General features: G+C 37.9%; 1 protein-coding gene across 7 annotated transcripts in view; it reads right to left on the bottom strand.

Moving 5' to 3' along the window:
- Positions 1-15,060, bottom strand: part of LOC132129499 (ankyrin repeat and SAM domain-containing protein 1A-like) — a 119,190-nt gene that overhangs the window by 9,534 nt on the left and 94,596 nt on the right. For all 7 annotated transcript variants that reach the window (XR_009428529.1, XM_059541129.1, XM_059541132.1 and 4 more), the window contains 6 exons: positions 4,130-4,228; positions 3,811-3,957; positions 3,493-3,600; positions 2,422-2,589; positions 2,195-2,332; positions 1,945-2,016 (listed from right to left, as the gene is read on the bottom strand). Coding sequence is in view for 6 of the 7 variants with exons in the window: in XM_059541129.1 (XP_059397112.1) it covers positions 1,945-2,016; positions 2,195-2,332; positions 2,422-2,589; positions 3,493-3,600; positions 3,811-3,957; positions 4,130-4,228 (732 nt within the window). In the remaining variant the exon portion in view is untranslated. The remainder of the gene's footprint in view (positions 1-1,944; positions 2,017-2,194; positions 2,333-2,421; positions 2,590-3,492; positions 3,601-3,810; positions 3,958-4,129; positions 4,229-15,060) is intronic.

The following is a 15,060-nucleotide window of genomic DNA, read 5'->3' on the forward strand; positions in this document are numbered from 1 at the left end:
GGTCATAAGTCCCGCCTCCCCATGTTTTTCAACGGGACGTGAGACAAACTAAACAATTAAATTACACTTCAAATATCGTTTTTCCAAAGGTGGTTTCTTTCATTTGCTGTAGCTTTTATCACGCTGATGTAAGTTCAAGTGTCTGTTTCAAAAATAAGTTGTTTTTTAGTTAGTTACGTGATGCGGTGGTGTAACGTCATGATTGACAGCTGTGATTGACAGGTTCTCGAGCGAAGTAGTCACTGAAGCACCAACGGACATTTTTTTCGGGATCTTCGGAGGACTGTGGAGATTGTATTTACTTTATTTTAACAAGCCTTTTGTCGTACTGCAATAAATTTTTTTAAAAGTGTGCAGAATCCACTCTCCATGAGTGCATTCTGCGAGAGTGAGGGCGGAGCGTTGATTTTCGCGGCTTTACTTCCTGCTCAATACTGCGCATGTCTGGTCCCGAGATCGCTACTGCGCAGACTCAAGTTCAATATGTCAGCGCCATATCGGGACTCTGGCGGCTTCAGTTCTCATCAATGGAAGAGAGCGAAGGGGCGTCGTCCATCTTTTTTTACAGTCTATGGTTTAAACTATGAACACTTTCAGTTTCTGTTAATAAAAAAAAAATCTGAAACAAGCAGCTTCATCACAGTTGCAGGGAAAAAAAGGAAAATATCTTTTTATCAATATTTATTGAAACCTTCAAACGTTATGTTGAAAAGTGGACCGCACTGAATCTAAAAGGCTGAGAACCACTGCTGTTTAAAACAAACAAACAAATAAATATACAAAAAAAATAAAAATAATAAAAAAAAAAAAATAGTAAACATAATATTAAAATATAGTTTTAGACACCATGCACCATAACAGTATTTGTTGTACTAAACTGAAATGTATTTTTTCTTTGTTTATTATTGTTATTATTATTATTATTATTATTATTATTATTATACCATTTATAATTAAATGTGACCCTGGAGCACAAAACCAGTCTTAAGTCTCTGGGGTATATTTGTAGCACTGCATGGGTCAAAATTACCAATTTTTCTTTTATGCCAAAAATCAATAGGATATTTTTATAAGTAAAAATCATGTTCCATGAAGACATTTTGAAAATTTCCTACCGTAAACATCTTCAAAGGTGATTTTCTCAGTATTTAGATTTAATTGCATCCTCAGATTTCAGATTTTCTAATAGTTGCATCTCAGCCAAATATTGTCTGATCCTAACAAACCATACATCGATCGAAAGCTTATTTATTCAAATTTCAGATGATGCATTAATCTCGATTTCGAAAAAATTGACACTTAAGACTGGTTTTGTGCTCCAGGGTCACAAATATCAATTACAAAAAATAATGAATTAGTAATGTAAATTACAGTAATGAGGAATTAAGTTAAAATGTACTTAATTGTTATGAAAATAAATGTCATGATGCTAAAAGCCTTAATAGTCCTTAAAATGTTTTATTATTATTATCATTAATATTTTGGGATGAGATGTGACCAGTTTCATTGTAAGATTAACCAATGACCAATGCCAATATTTAAGGGACAGATTTCTTAAAAACATTTGTCGGTTCTGACTGTAGTTTGTGTCTTGTCATTAAGTGCGACTGAGCAGATGGCTCAATTTGACTACATCTCTGCACTGACCGGCTGAGCAAACAGATCTGCTTGATTATTTATCACAACAGTCTGTCTCTCACACACAGGACAGTGCAATAAAGCGCAAGTCCATTTTCCACTTTCTGCATGGACCTTGTTAGCCAAATATTATGAAACTGTCCTTTTTTGTGCTAGTGCCCCGTAGAGGACTCGCATGGGTGGCTTTTTCCCTGACGGCGCTGCTTGCTGTCCGTTCCAGAATATAATACTAATGTCAGCGTCCTGGCGTGACTCCTCACAGGACACCTTGAGCTCCCATTGGCTGAAGACTCTGTGAACACCTACTCTCATTTTAGCACAGGCGTCCTGCGTTGACTCTGTTCCTCTTAGTTCTTTAATGAGCATCGAGCCCAGATACTGCAGAACGAGCAGAAAGACAGAGAGAGACACATATTTCAGTTTCAGTGACAAACAGTTAAATCACATTATCGAAACACAACCAAGGGTTTGGATGATTTCATAACCCGTCACCTCAATTTGAATTATGACCCTATTATTATATAAAGAGGCTGTTGTGCGATAGAAATATCATTACGTTGGCTTCGTAACCGCATGATTCGAAGATGAGCTTCTCGGGCTGATGGTGCCAGTTCTGGACCGGTGTGTACGGCGCCGCCTGACTCGGGGGTCGTAAGGTCAAGCGAGGCTCCCGTTGGCGTTCCTCAAATCTCTCCTTTAGAGAGGAAGAACAATTTCAGGATAAACTGAACCAAATGTGTATGATTTGAGCAGAAACAGAAGGATTGGTGGAGTTTGACTCACCTGTGGCTGTGGTCTGTCATTGGGCCGCTGTCGAACAGCCAGGTCATATTCTGAGTCGGGACCCCTCCTCCTCCCAGAATCACCAGCAGGTAACAGGGGATCCATGGAGCGCGTGTAGGAGTCTGAGTGACTGAGAGGAGACGAGGTCTGGGACATGAGATCCTGACACTGCAAAAGAAGAGCTCAATGAGGGAGATCAGCCAACCCGAAAGATGTCCTCGCCCAGAAATGAGCTCACAGTAAACTGCACTTTGTTCTAGACTGTAATCAGGGTTGATGCCAGAATTCATTTGTTGTGAATAAAAATGAGGCCATGAGGGACAGAAGTGCAAACTGTTTTCAACCTGGGTGTTTCAATGGAGGAAACCACACAACTTATCTTATCTAAATCTCTAGTGGACAAAGAGAATTGTATTTCACATTATGGTAAGAGAGATAAAGGGAAGTGATGGGAGAGAGAGAAAAAAAAAGGATTTTATTTAGTTTTTTATTTTGAGTTACATTAAGGAAAATTTTGAGATAAAAACTCTTTGAACGCATTTGCGGAATAATAATTCCATAAGAGAGTTTAAACCAACGATTTCATAAGATATGAATTTGTTTAGTTTAAGAAATCTTGGACTCTGCCATGAACAGCTTAGCGTAAGACTTGATATATATACATATATATATATATATATGAAATATATTTAATATTTAACATTTATTTTATATATGAAAATAACAAAAGCAAAAACACTGCAAAATAATAAATAAAAAATCCAACACAACTTTAGATTTTTTTAAACACATTCAAATTAATACACATTTATAGATCAAATATTTGGATTATTATAGTTTTTTTTTTATTAAACTAAAATTAATCAGTGTGTCAAGCCAAAATATTCATAAGATTTTCATAAAGAGAACAATCTTGCAACAAAAAAGCTGTAAAATGAACTGCCTGACCTAAAACATGACAAACTGAACAAACTGTGATTCTGTCCCTCAGTCACATGGTCTACTTTAAGTCCACTTTGTCTAAAGACTGTTCTACACTGTGTCAGTATTGGTGTATAGAGCAGTACTCACTCTGATCTGAGAGAGGCGGGGGGGTTTGACCGGAGGCTCCTCATACGGCCGTTCAGCTAACGATGCAATAATCCTTTTCCTGTGTCCCAACAATGTGATCTTCAGCACCTACAGACATAAAACACACACAACAAAGGCAACAATTACACTCTTAATTTCTATCATGCAACGTAAATACCCTGTTCCCCACTGAATGAATCAGAACCAAGTAACTGAATTTTTTAAATGTAAACTATGTAAATACTTCATATAATACTTCAGATAAAACAAACAACAAAAAGTCAATACTGTAAATGTTTGAGTGCATCCGGTTCTCACATTGACGATCTCCAGCTCCCACAGGTTCTTCACACATTCTAGCGTGCGATAGCCGCTGGACAGGAAGTTCTGCAGGTATTCCTGAAGACCCAGGACGTCCAGCCACGCAGAGAGGGACGTGCTGCCGTCACAGCCTAACGCTTTCACCTGCACAGATCAAAACAACAGAGAACCAACTTCAGACCCAGATACACTACCGGCCGACATACAACGCATATTATTATAATGATGAAAAGCTTACAAAATAATACCGTTAAGGGCATAAAGAGATTATTAGCATGAGACAATCCTCGGCAGAGCATTTTAGACTGAAACAGACCTTTGGTAGAGAACGTGCAGCACTGAGGATCTTCCTGCGATGAGCCGGGTCCGTGATGCCAATTTCTCTCAGGTCTTGCTCTTCCATTACGTCATTTCCCTACACAAACATACATACACACCCATCAGGTGAAAAACAAGACGAAAATACAACATATAGTACACAACATCACAACAAACTACCTACAGTAAATGCACAAGCCCGTATCAATAGTGTGTGGCAATAATGCACCACCAATTTATTATTTATTTCTGAAATAAAACAAAACAAAAACAAGGTTTAATTCAATGTATTGCAGGGCAAAGAAAAAAAATAACACCTGGAAGCATTGATGGTCATCTCAAAACCACATCTACTATCAACAAACAGTGAACTGTGATTACTGTGAACTGACCGATTTACAGTGCCAACAAACTGAGCTTCTTTGTTTGAATGTGACCATTACATGAACCACAAACTGTATGCTGTGGAGAAAATAATGACGCCTTTGAGCACTGGCTGTCATTGTGTGCCGACAGAGAGAGAGAGAGAGAGAGAGAGAGAGAGAGAGAGAGAGAGAAAGAGAGTCCATTCACATACTGACACATACTGAAACAAAATCATTCAGCTCCAATCCATTCTTCAAGAGCATTTCACTGCTAAAATCAAACCATAACCATACTAAAACAAGCACTAAAAAAAACACAAAAAACACAAAACTAAACGAGCAAACCATAGAAAAAATACAAATTAAAAGAGAAAACAAAACCAATTAAACACTGACATCAAAAAGCAAACCACAAAACAAAACCAATGACAAACAACAAAAAGCAGAACAAAAACAAAACAAGCAACAAAAAGCAAAAACCAAACAAAACAAGCAACAAAAAGCAAAACAAAACAAAAACAAAAGCAACAAAAAGCAAAAACCAAACAAAACAAGCAACAAAAAGCAAAACAAAACAAAAACAAAAGCAACAAAAAGCAAAAACCAAACAAAACAAGCAACAAAAAGCAAAACAAAACAAAAACAAAAGCAACAAAAAGCAAAAACCAAACAAAACAAGCAACAAAAAGCAAAACAAAACAAAAACAAAAGCAACAAAAAGCAAAAACCAAACAAAACAAGCAACAAAAAGCAAAACAAAACAAAAACAAAAGCAACAAAAAGCAAAAACCAAACAAAACAAGCAACAAAAAGCAAAACAAAACAAAAGCAACAAAAAGCAAAAACCAAACAAAAGCAAAACGCGACAAAAAGCAACACAAAACAAAACATAAAAGCAAAACGCGACAAAAAGCTAAACTAAAACTCAAATACAAAGCAAAAACTGTAAAACATGAACAAAAAGCAAACCACAACTAAACCAATGAAGAAAAAGAACATACAACAATAATCACAAGCCTATCGTAGTATCCTAATCATGTACAGCGTGAAGTGAGAGAAAAGAGATCATGTCATCTGTTAATCATTTACCAGCTGGCTTTTTGTTCAAACCTGCTCCTCATAACTGTGTACTAATCATAGACTAGGTTTCGATCGCCTGTGATTTTGTCTCTTCACACAGCACTTCAGTGAACATATAAAGTAGAAACCTGCACACCTGCTACAAGACATGCAGTAAATCAAACAGTTAATAATCCCAAATGTCCTGTTCATCCCCCTGACACTTTCCATTCCAGAACAGACAATGAAGGAAGGTGCAGATCTGCTCTGAATCAAACAAGATCACTGTCTGTCATCACTCACTCTACTCAAACACGAGCGATCTGAACCACTTTAAGTCTCATCTGCTCATTCTGTGATAGTGAGAGACGGGGAACAGGCTGGAGTAAAACTGCCCAAATCACTGAGTGAAGAAACAGCAGCTGAATGCAGAAAGGTCGAGGTGGATCTATCTGTCTCCATTCCACTCTCTCTCTCTCTCTCTCTCTCTCTCTCTCTCTCTCTTTCCAATCCACTTAAGTCTTCTTCTCTCATTATCAGCCTTCAGTACAGACTGAAATCAGATCTCTGAGTTCAACACATATAGATATGGATGGGATAATGTGACGATGAAACAAATGGAGTTTGCATATTCTGTGGCTCCAAAACATAGTTAAACACTAAAGCGAGTTCAAAACGCGGCTACAGATTTTCTGTAGCTAACTAATGTCACTTTTCATTCACTGACTTAAGGTATCATTCATGTTCAAATCACAAGCAAATATTTGTATACTTAGCATTTAAATCCCAAAGTGCAGATATATAACAGCGATGTTTGCTTTAGCAAATGGCAGTGATAAAAGCTTGTGTGACTCACAGCTCCAGAGACTTTGCAAAGTTTGCAAAGAAAATGTTTTTTAGAGCTATCTGATTTCACAAAGACATCTGAGAATAAAACTTTTATTCCAGTTGTGGAGAGATTCCTCATGACGGCAGAGGAGGAAATCAGCCACTAATAAGGCAAGTCCACAAAACAGCTCGCATGAGCAATCAAAAGAAATCTGTGCGCTTAGGAGCCGAGGAAAACCTCTCGCTAGTGCAGAGGAACTTGAATTAACTTTGAGGAATGATGCAGATGCTTTATGACTTCAGAGGAATTTGTAATCATTTTGCACCCTAGCAATCATGTGTATTCAGAAGAACTGATTAGATGCTAAGTTCAGAGCACCTGCACTTCTGGGTCAATGATAAATGAAAAAACTTGACATTAGGGCTGCACATAATGGTTAAACTGATAATCACGATTATTTTGATTAAAATTATAATCACGATTATTAATAACGATTATTCTATCCTACTAAAAAAAAAAACCAGCCTAAACTAAACTGGTTTAAGCTGGTCTCCCAGCCTGACCGGCTAAGGAAGTGGTCAAAACCCCTCTAAAACCAGCCTTCTGACCAGCTCTGACCAGCAAAGACCGGGCTGGATGACCAACTAAAATTGGTTAAATGTGTCCTTTAACCAATCCCCACTGACTATACACTGACTTCATTTGACCATGATAAAACAAAACTCATGGTTTTGGTAAGTGTTTTGTCATCTGTATTCACATTACATTTTCTAAGTGACAATTTGTTCGCAAATGAGAAAAAGCCACTCAGATTGCACAGTAAATTTGTTCAAAGATCGTTAATACACACTGAAAACTAGAATTGCCATGCCATTTTCAACTCGAAAACTGGTAAAAACTATAGCAACTCTTAATATAAATTCCAACAATTCCAATTTTTGTAAAATTTTCCCCATTGTATTGTCACAGGTAAATCATAAACATACAGTACTGTATACATATGCAAAAACAAGATCTAACACTTTAACATGTATAAACTTCTATATGACTTATAAGTAGGGGTGTGCACGGATAGTCGAACATTCGAATATTCGTTCTGCTCTAATTATTCGATAAGTAAAAATGATATTCGAATTTCACAAAAAAAAAAAAAGTTCACAATAAAACCTAATATGGTCACTTTCTGTGATTCTCCACGGCATACTTGATGTATGCAAGCAAAAAATAATTAATGAATGAATAAGGGGCTGTTCACATATTGCGCCTAAAAACGCATGGAAAACACTAGGCGCACCGCTTTCTCCTTCTTTCCAAAGCGCTCGGGCAGAAGCGCTCCTGAGGCGTCTGCCGTTGCTAAGCAACAATGACGAGCTCTCTCCATGAAGACGCAGAAATTTCAGCAAAGGATAAATGGATTTGCAGCACTAAGATTCGCTTGCAGTAGCTCTGCTACTAAATTTATTTCAAAATGGCAATCCATATACAGCTATGATCAGCTCTTCCTTCATCTTGGCTGAGCTTTCAACGTTGTTACAGGAAAGGATGAAGCTGAATGTTTAGTTCTTGTCACATGACCTGCGGTGCGCTTGTGGCATTCAGAAAAGTTGAGATGTTTTTAACTCGAAAAAACGGGCGCGTCGCACTGCGTCGCTTCCATTATGAGCGCGCATACCGCGCACCTACATTGGAAATAACGAACTTGAGCGCACAAAAGACGCGATATGTGAACGGCCCCTAATAAGAACTGCAGTCTTCTACAGTGCTTCATATATGGCGTGGAGAATCACAGAAAGTGACCGAATTCAAGAACATTTTTGCAGCATCGCTCAAGCAACGAATAAACACCGCTAACTTGGAGAATGCAGTGAAAACTCCTCTTCTCGCGTCTGCCCTAGACCCTCGGCACAAACATCTCAGGTTCCTCGATGAAAACATGAGAGAAGTAGTAAGAAAAAAACTTTTTGAACATTATCAGAATATTTTCCTTGATGCGAGTGGTGCGTCACCAACGATGAAGAAGATGCAATGCCCACTCGTAGGAAAAGGCTGAGCCAGTTCTCCAGCGATGATTACAGATAGTCCAGCCGAGATGAGTGGGAACAGTTCTTGCTGGAGCCATGTATTCCACCAGATGAGGATCCCATTCAGTGGTGAAACGAAAACACGAAGCACTATACAAAACTTATTCACTTAGCACACCGTTATTTGTGTAACCACCCAACGTCTGTGCCGTCAGAGCTCGTTTTCTCCGCGGCCGGCCTTATTGTTAACAGACTAAGGAGCCGACTTTCCCCCGATCATGTTTACATGCCCGTATTTCTTAACAAGAACATGTAAAACAATAGAAAAAAAAGCAAAAAAGATTTGCTGACAGTTTAAAATTTTCAAAGTTAAGTGTAGGCTACGTTCTACAATAGCCTAATTGCTGCAGGCTGCTTTACATTTTTTCTTTGTTCCCTTTTTTTTTTTTTTTTTTGCTTTTAATCTGTACTTTTGTTTGTTTGCACTGCATTGTTAAAGGTTTTCAGCTACAAAACACGATGTGTAATGTTCAAGCTTATTGTGTGTAAGCTTGTTCAAGATGACGGAAACAATAAATGTTGCTGAAAAATAACATCTGTCTCATTAAACTTAATTTAAATAAACGAATATTCGAATATTCGTTTTTTGTGAGCTCAAATATTCGAATGTGATATTTGTGGAAAACGCCCATCCCTACTTATAAGCTGTTTTCCTCATGGGGACCAAATAAATGTCTATAACTTTTGGGCCCCATAACGCATGGAATACCGGGACACACACACACGGACACACACACACAGCTGGTACAGGTGGTGATATCTGATCACGATACGAGCTCTGTTCTCTGGCCAGTCATTCTGAAGTACCATTCATTGACCCCAAACTCCCGTTGAGTGAATGCCGGCCCCAAGATTTTGCAACATTTTATTTGGAAGTTTTTCTTGCACCAAAAACAATAATTTAGTTTTTGCTTTTGTACCTTTGAGGTGTCTGTATGTGAATGAGACCGTTCTGATTGCCTAACCTTGTTGTATGTGAAAACACTGACGCAATTCACTCTGTATATCCTCAAAGAGATACAGATGTGATAAACACACTTAATTAACCTGTTTAACTGAATATCATGCGTCTACATTTCACATCTGACATCAGCAAATTACAATTCCCATACTGCTCCTCTTGAAATCCTCTGTGTCCCTTTAATTTTAAATGCCTTTTAATATTTAAGCACAGGTAAAAATAGCAACGTATTAAAGTCAAATTGGACGAGGCGTCTTAATGCAAGACCTAAAAACACAGCAGACGAGCTCATCTCAATTACTGATCACATATCTCATCCGTGATCAAAGGTGATCGTCTGCTTTGAGGTGAATTTAGGAGAAGTCAAATGCAGAGACGACAGGATGGGAAGATGGAGCGGAGCTGGATGCGGGAGCTAATGCACTTCTGGAGAGATGTGAGACGACCTCAACACAGGTATCTGAACGAAAGCAAGACCTCAGAGTCTTACTCCTGCACTCCATCTCCATAAAAATGAATTTGGGATTAGTTGGGAAAGGAGGGTAATGGGGAAAGTGTCTCTATCTAGCACAGCAAGTACATTACTTCAGATCGGACTTTTCTTCAACATGCATGAAACTTCACTAGTTAAAAAAGAGAGGAGAATCTTGAAATGCTGTTTTCCAAATGTACGTTTTCCAAACACAGAATGACACTTACTTGCTAGGGTGTTGTAGGTGATTACAAAAACACTGATAAGTAGTTGCTAGGATGTTCTGGGTGGTTGCATACTTGCTCATGTCAAAAGTGCCCCTACCACCAAGATATTCTGGTCTCTATATATATGATTTGAATCCTGCCTTAAAGGGTTAGTTCACCCGAAAAGTAAAATTATGTCATTAATTATTCGTCCACTTGTTGTTCCAAACCCATAAAACCTTCGTTTCATCTTCAAACACAAATTAAGATATTTTTGATTAAATCCGAGAGCTTTCTGATCCTCTATACATAGCAATGCAACCAGGGGCGCTGCACAAGATCCCGGACCCTATGCATAGGCATATCTTACGAGCTATGAGCCTGTCATATTTAAATAGCAATATTAATTACCACATTTGCCTTTTCACTCTCTTTGCACTGCACTACACTCAAATGGAATCGCAATTCTTTTTGCATTTGAATTTCCGACGTCTACACGGAAACCTGTCAATCAAGTGACAGGGGTGGGCCATTTTATTGGGCGTGTTTGCATTGGGAAGTGATATCACTCACAGTCGACGGTAATAAATAATTATTAATAGACAATTTTGCGGAATGTTTTGAAAAATGGAAGTAATTGGTGAAATTGTGGAGGACATTTTGACACTCGCGCAGCAAGCTGACGACAGTTCATACGGTACAGATTTCCTTTTACTCAGAAGCCATTTGGTTTTGGACAGGTTAAATGAGTTTGTGGCCTTGACAAACAGCATCAGTAATGATGTCTTCGCAAATCTAAGTGAAGTGGCCGCTGTTCTGAAATTTTCGATTTGTGAGATATTTGGTGTCACTGGGCGGATCATACATTATTATTCATGAGTTTCCTGTTTCGCGTTAAAGCGACTCCCAAAATATTAGTGCGTTGTCATCGGGTCAAAAAGATAAAAAGAGGCAATTGATATAATATTTAGTTTCATTTGTAATGGCTGTATATATACACATTTCCCTCAACTAAGTACATTTCTGCTGCTATTATGTTTAAATGAAAAATGAAAGGAGGCAGTGGTATTTCATATCCTTTTTCATTTTATTGTAAATATACAGTGAGGAAAATTGCAGTAGTCAAGGCGAGCTGACATGTTATCAAGTACGCTGCTGTTTGCAGAATTACCGGACCTGCGTCCTAGCGGACATCACACTCCCGAGTCGAATGCACAAAGTCTGAACTACCGAGGATGCACGTCCGAAATCAGCGTACTTTGTATTGAGAAATGCGTGCAGACCGAAGTCACCAGTCTATTTGCCTAATCTTCCCGGTACTTTAGACAGCGGTGGAAACACAAAACAGGTCTGGGGGGGGGGGGGGGGGGGGTAGCTCCTGGGGAAAAAAGGTTCCTGGTACAATTGTTTCTGGTAATTTCGGTGGAAATGCGGCATTAGATTGGCAAAGACATCATTACTGATGCTGTTCGTCAAGGCCACAAACTCATTTAACCTGTCCAAAACCAATGGCTTCTGAGTAAAAGGAAATCTGTACCGTATGAACTGTCGTCAGCTTGCTGCGCGAGTGTCAAAATTGCACCAATTACTTCCTTTTTTCAAAACATTCCGCAAAATCGTCTGTTAATAATTGTTGATTACCGTCGACTGTGAGTGATGTCACTTCCCAATGTAAACACGCCCAATAAAACAGCCCCACCCCTGACACTCGATTGACAGGTTTCCGTGTAGACGTTGGAAATTCAAATGCAAAAGGAATTGCGATTCCATTTGAGTTTTGGCAGTTTACATGCACAGTGCAGAGAGAGTGAAAAGGCAAATGTGGTAATTAATATTGCTATTTAAATATGACAGGCTCATAGCTCATAAGATATGGGAAACTATTGCAAACTGACTTTGCATTTCCATTTTAAATTTGGCAGACACTGTGCGTTCGCTTAAACGAAAATGCAAACAGTAAAGCGCGATTTGCATCTGCGTTTGGATTATGTCACATTTTATGCGTCCACAAATTGAAAACCCAATTGCAAATACAATTTGCAATTCCTTTTGAATAATGTCCGGAATATCATTCCATACCAAACATTATTTTTGCCATTAATTGTAATAATCCAGTGAGATTTTTGTTTGCACAAGTCTGACAGCAGCCAGTGCTACACACACAGAGATGTGATCTGATCATCATCAGTCTGTCTGGAATAACATGAAGAAACAGAACAAACTGAGACAGACTCAATCCTGAAGAACTGTGCCAATGCCTCCAAGACACTTCAAGAAACCTACAAAGCTATCTGAAAAACAATGTGCAAGTGCACCTAGGACTAAAGCTTTTTTTAGCGTATAGTGTGGTCACACCAAATGTTGATTCAATTTCGTTAAGTTAATAGAAGTTAATATATTTATTTTTGACGGCATCCTCACTTTACAGCAGATTCTCTTATGAAAATAAAGTACAAAATAACATTTATTTGAAAATGATCATTTTGAAATGGAAATGGATCAGGATTTGAACTAACAAATACTGTTATATGAACAAGCAGTTAGTAAACAGACAGTTGTAAGTCTCACAACCCTAAAACATAAATATAGGAAGCGTTGATAGTTCATTTTAAATCAGGTGGAACTAAAAATGGACTTCTGGTTCAGCAATGAAGTCAGCCATACCTCTGTGATTCATTCACTAACAGTCTGATTCAAACTTTTAACTGACCCACGAGAATCTGTTGGACTGATGCAGTAGAAAGATCTACCTCACGAGAGTAATTTTTTTGTCAACTGGCTCAAGCTGTCAGCTAACGGCAGCCTACAAGATGGAAAACTAAGAGGAAACAGAAGTGAATGGAAAAGAATTGCTACAAAAGAAATAAAACATGTTTAAGCATGTAAAAACCCAAGCTTCCTGGACCAGTACCTTCTTACAGAGAACAAATAGTCAATCCTCCACTGTGACATGAAAAACAGAGTCAGAGCGGAGAAAGACGAAGTCTTCATCTCCGAAAAGCACTGGGGAGGTAGTGGAAAAACGACACAAAGACGGGAAGCAGCTTTATAGTGATGTTCAAAGCATTCTGCAGCTATTAAACACATCGACAGCTCAAGATGCTAAACCCGCTGAGCTATTAAAATAGTCTGCCTCTTTCCAATCAGGTCACTGTAACAAAGACTGACCTTTTTTGAAATTTCAAATGCATTGAGATGAAATTGAGACTCTAGCTTAAGAAGGTACAGACCAGCAAATAAACAAATCTAAGATGAATTCATTCCTTAGTACACTCCACAGAAACATTCAGAGTTAAGAGAATACAGCTGTACAGTCTGGCCAAGATTTATTAATCCTGCATGTATAAATCAGCACAAGTCCACAAATGCATTCAGGCAAGGCAGTTTGTACGCAGCAGAGAGACTGGCCTCCTGTATCTGTACAAGTGCTATTGTGGAGTTGTGCTGAACATTTCAATGCAAAGGACATAAGTGTGTGATTATGTGACCGCATCAAGCCATGCCATTGATTTTGAGTACAGTATCAGATCATGAGCTGATAACTGAATGAAGTAAACTGAACTGCATATATACACAGTACACCACTGTTTAAAGGTTTGACGTTGGTAAGATTTTTAGTACTTCTGAAAGAAGTCTTTTCTGCACACCAAGTCTGCATTCATCAAAATACAATAAAATAAAAAATAAATGGAAAAAAAATAAAAACAATATATTGCTGTTTTATTTTACAATTTAAATTTACAACTTAAAATAACTGTTTTCTACTTAAATATATTGTTAAAATTCAATTTATTCCTGTGATGCCAAAGCTGTATTTTCAGCATCATTACTCCAGTCTTCAGTGTCACATGATCCTTCAGAAATCAGTATAATATGTTGATTTGGTGCACAAGAAACATTTCTTTTTATTATCAGTGTTGAAAAATGATGTGCCGATTAATATTTTTGAAGAAACGTGATAATTGTTTACCAGGATTCTTTGATTAAAATTCAAAAGAATAGCGTGTATTTGACTTTTGTAAAATTAGAAATGTCAGCTTTGAATTTAATGTGTAGTTGCTGAATAAAAGACAATATATATATATATATATATATATATATATATATATATATATATATAAATAATTTGTTGTAGTACAAGTATAATAAACCTAGTATAAAGTGTGTGTGTGTTTTTCAGGTATCAAAAACTGCTATAAAAATGGTATAATTATATTGGTATCACTATCAACTACTGTATGCAACAGTGCTAAACTGGACTTGTGTGTAATTATAAATGGCTAACGATGCATTGTCCAGAGATGGACGATGCATCGGGATGGGGTCTGCGCACGCACACGGACACACACACACGCACACGCCAGCTTGACTATAAAACCTTCATTACTCCTGCAATAAGGTGGCGCTCGGCGTGGAACAGAGGGTTTGTAGCTCTGATTTACAACACACACATCACCTCCTTCAGCCAGCTGAGGCTTTCAACCGCATCCCCATCAATTCTCATTACCTCACATGGTAAAAACAACACAGCCCCTTATAAGGCATCAGGCTTCTTTCATAAAGCCTCATGGGCTTCTCAATCTGTTGTAGATCCTGTTTGTGGGCTGTGTATATATGAATATATATGAATCCTCAAAAACATATGAATCAACAGCCAAAAAGAAAAGAGTTACTTTAATGTAACCAATCACAACTAGGCCTATGATTATATACTATTTGAAGAATTTTGAGAAAATGTGTTCTAGTTCTGGATACCCAAGTCAAAAGATCCCAACGCCTAATCCCAATGATATTTCAGTCGCTAGATATAATTTGTGTCTCCTTTCAAAGATAACTTTTGGCCTGTTTTATCCTCCACTAGGGGAAATTCATCAAACAAGTCACTTAGCAAAGTAGGAAAAGAAAAAATGCATGATTTGAGGTATCATTCTTGGTGTTGATACTTGGTGCCTAAGC

This window comes from Carassius carassius, chromosome 46, assembly GCF_963082965.1.
Source record: "Carassius carassius chromosome 46, fCarCar2.1, whole genome shotgun sequence".
In the NCBI taxonomy this organism is placed as follows: domain Eukaryota; kingdom Metazoa; phylum Chordata; class Actinopteri; order Cypriniformes; family Cyprinidae; genus Carassius; species Carassius carassius.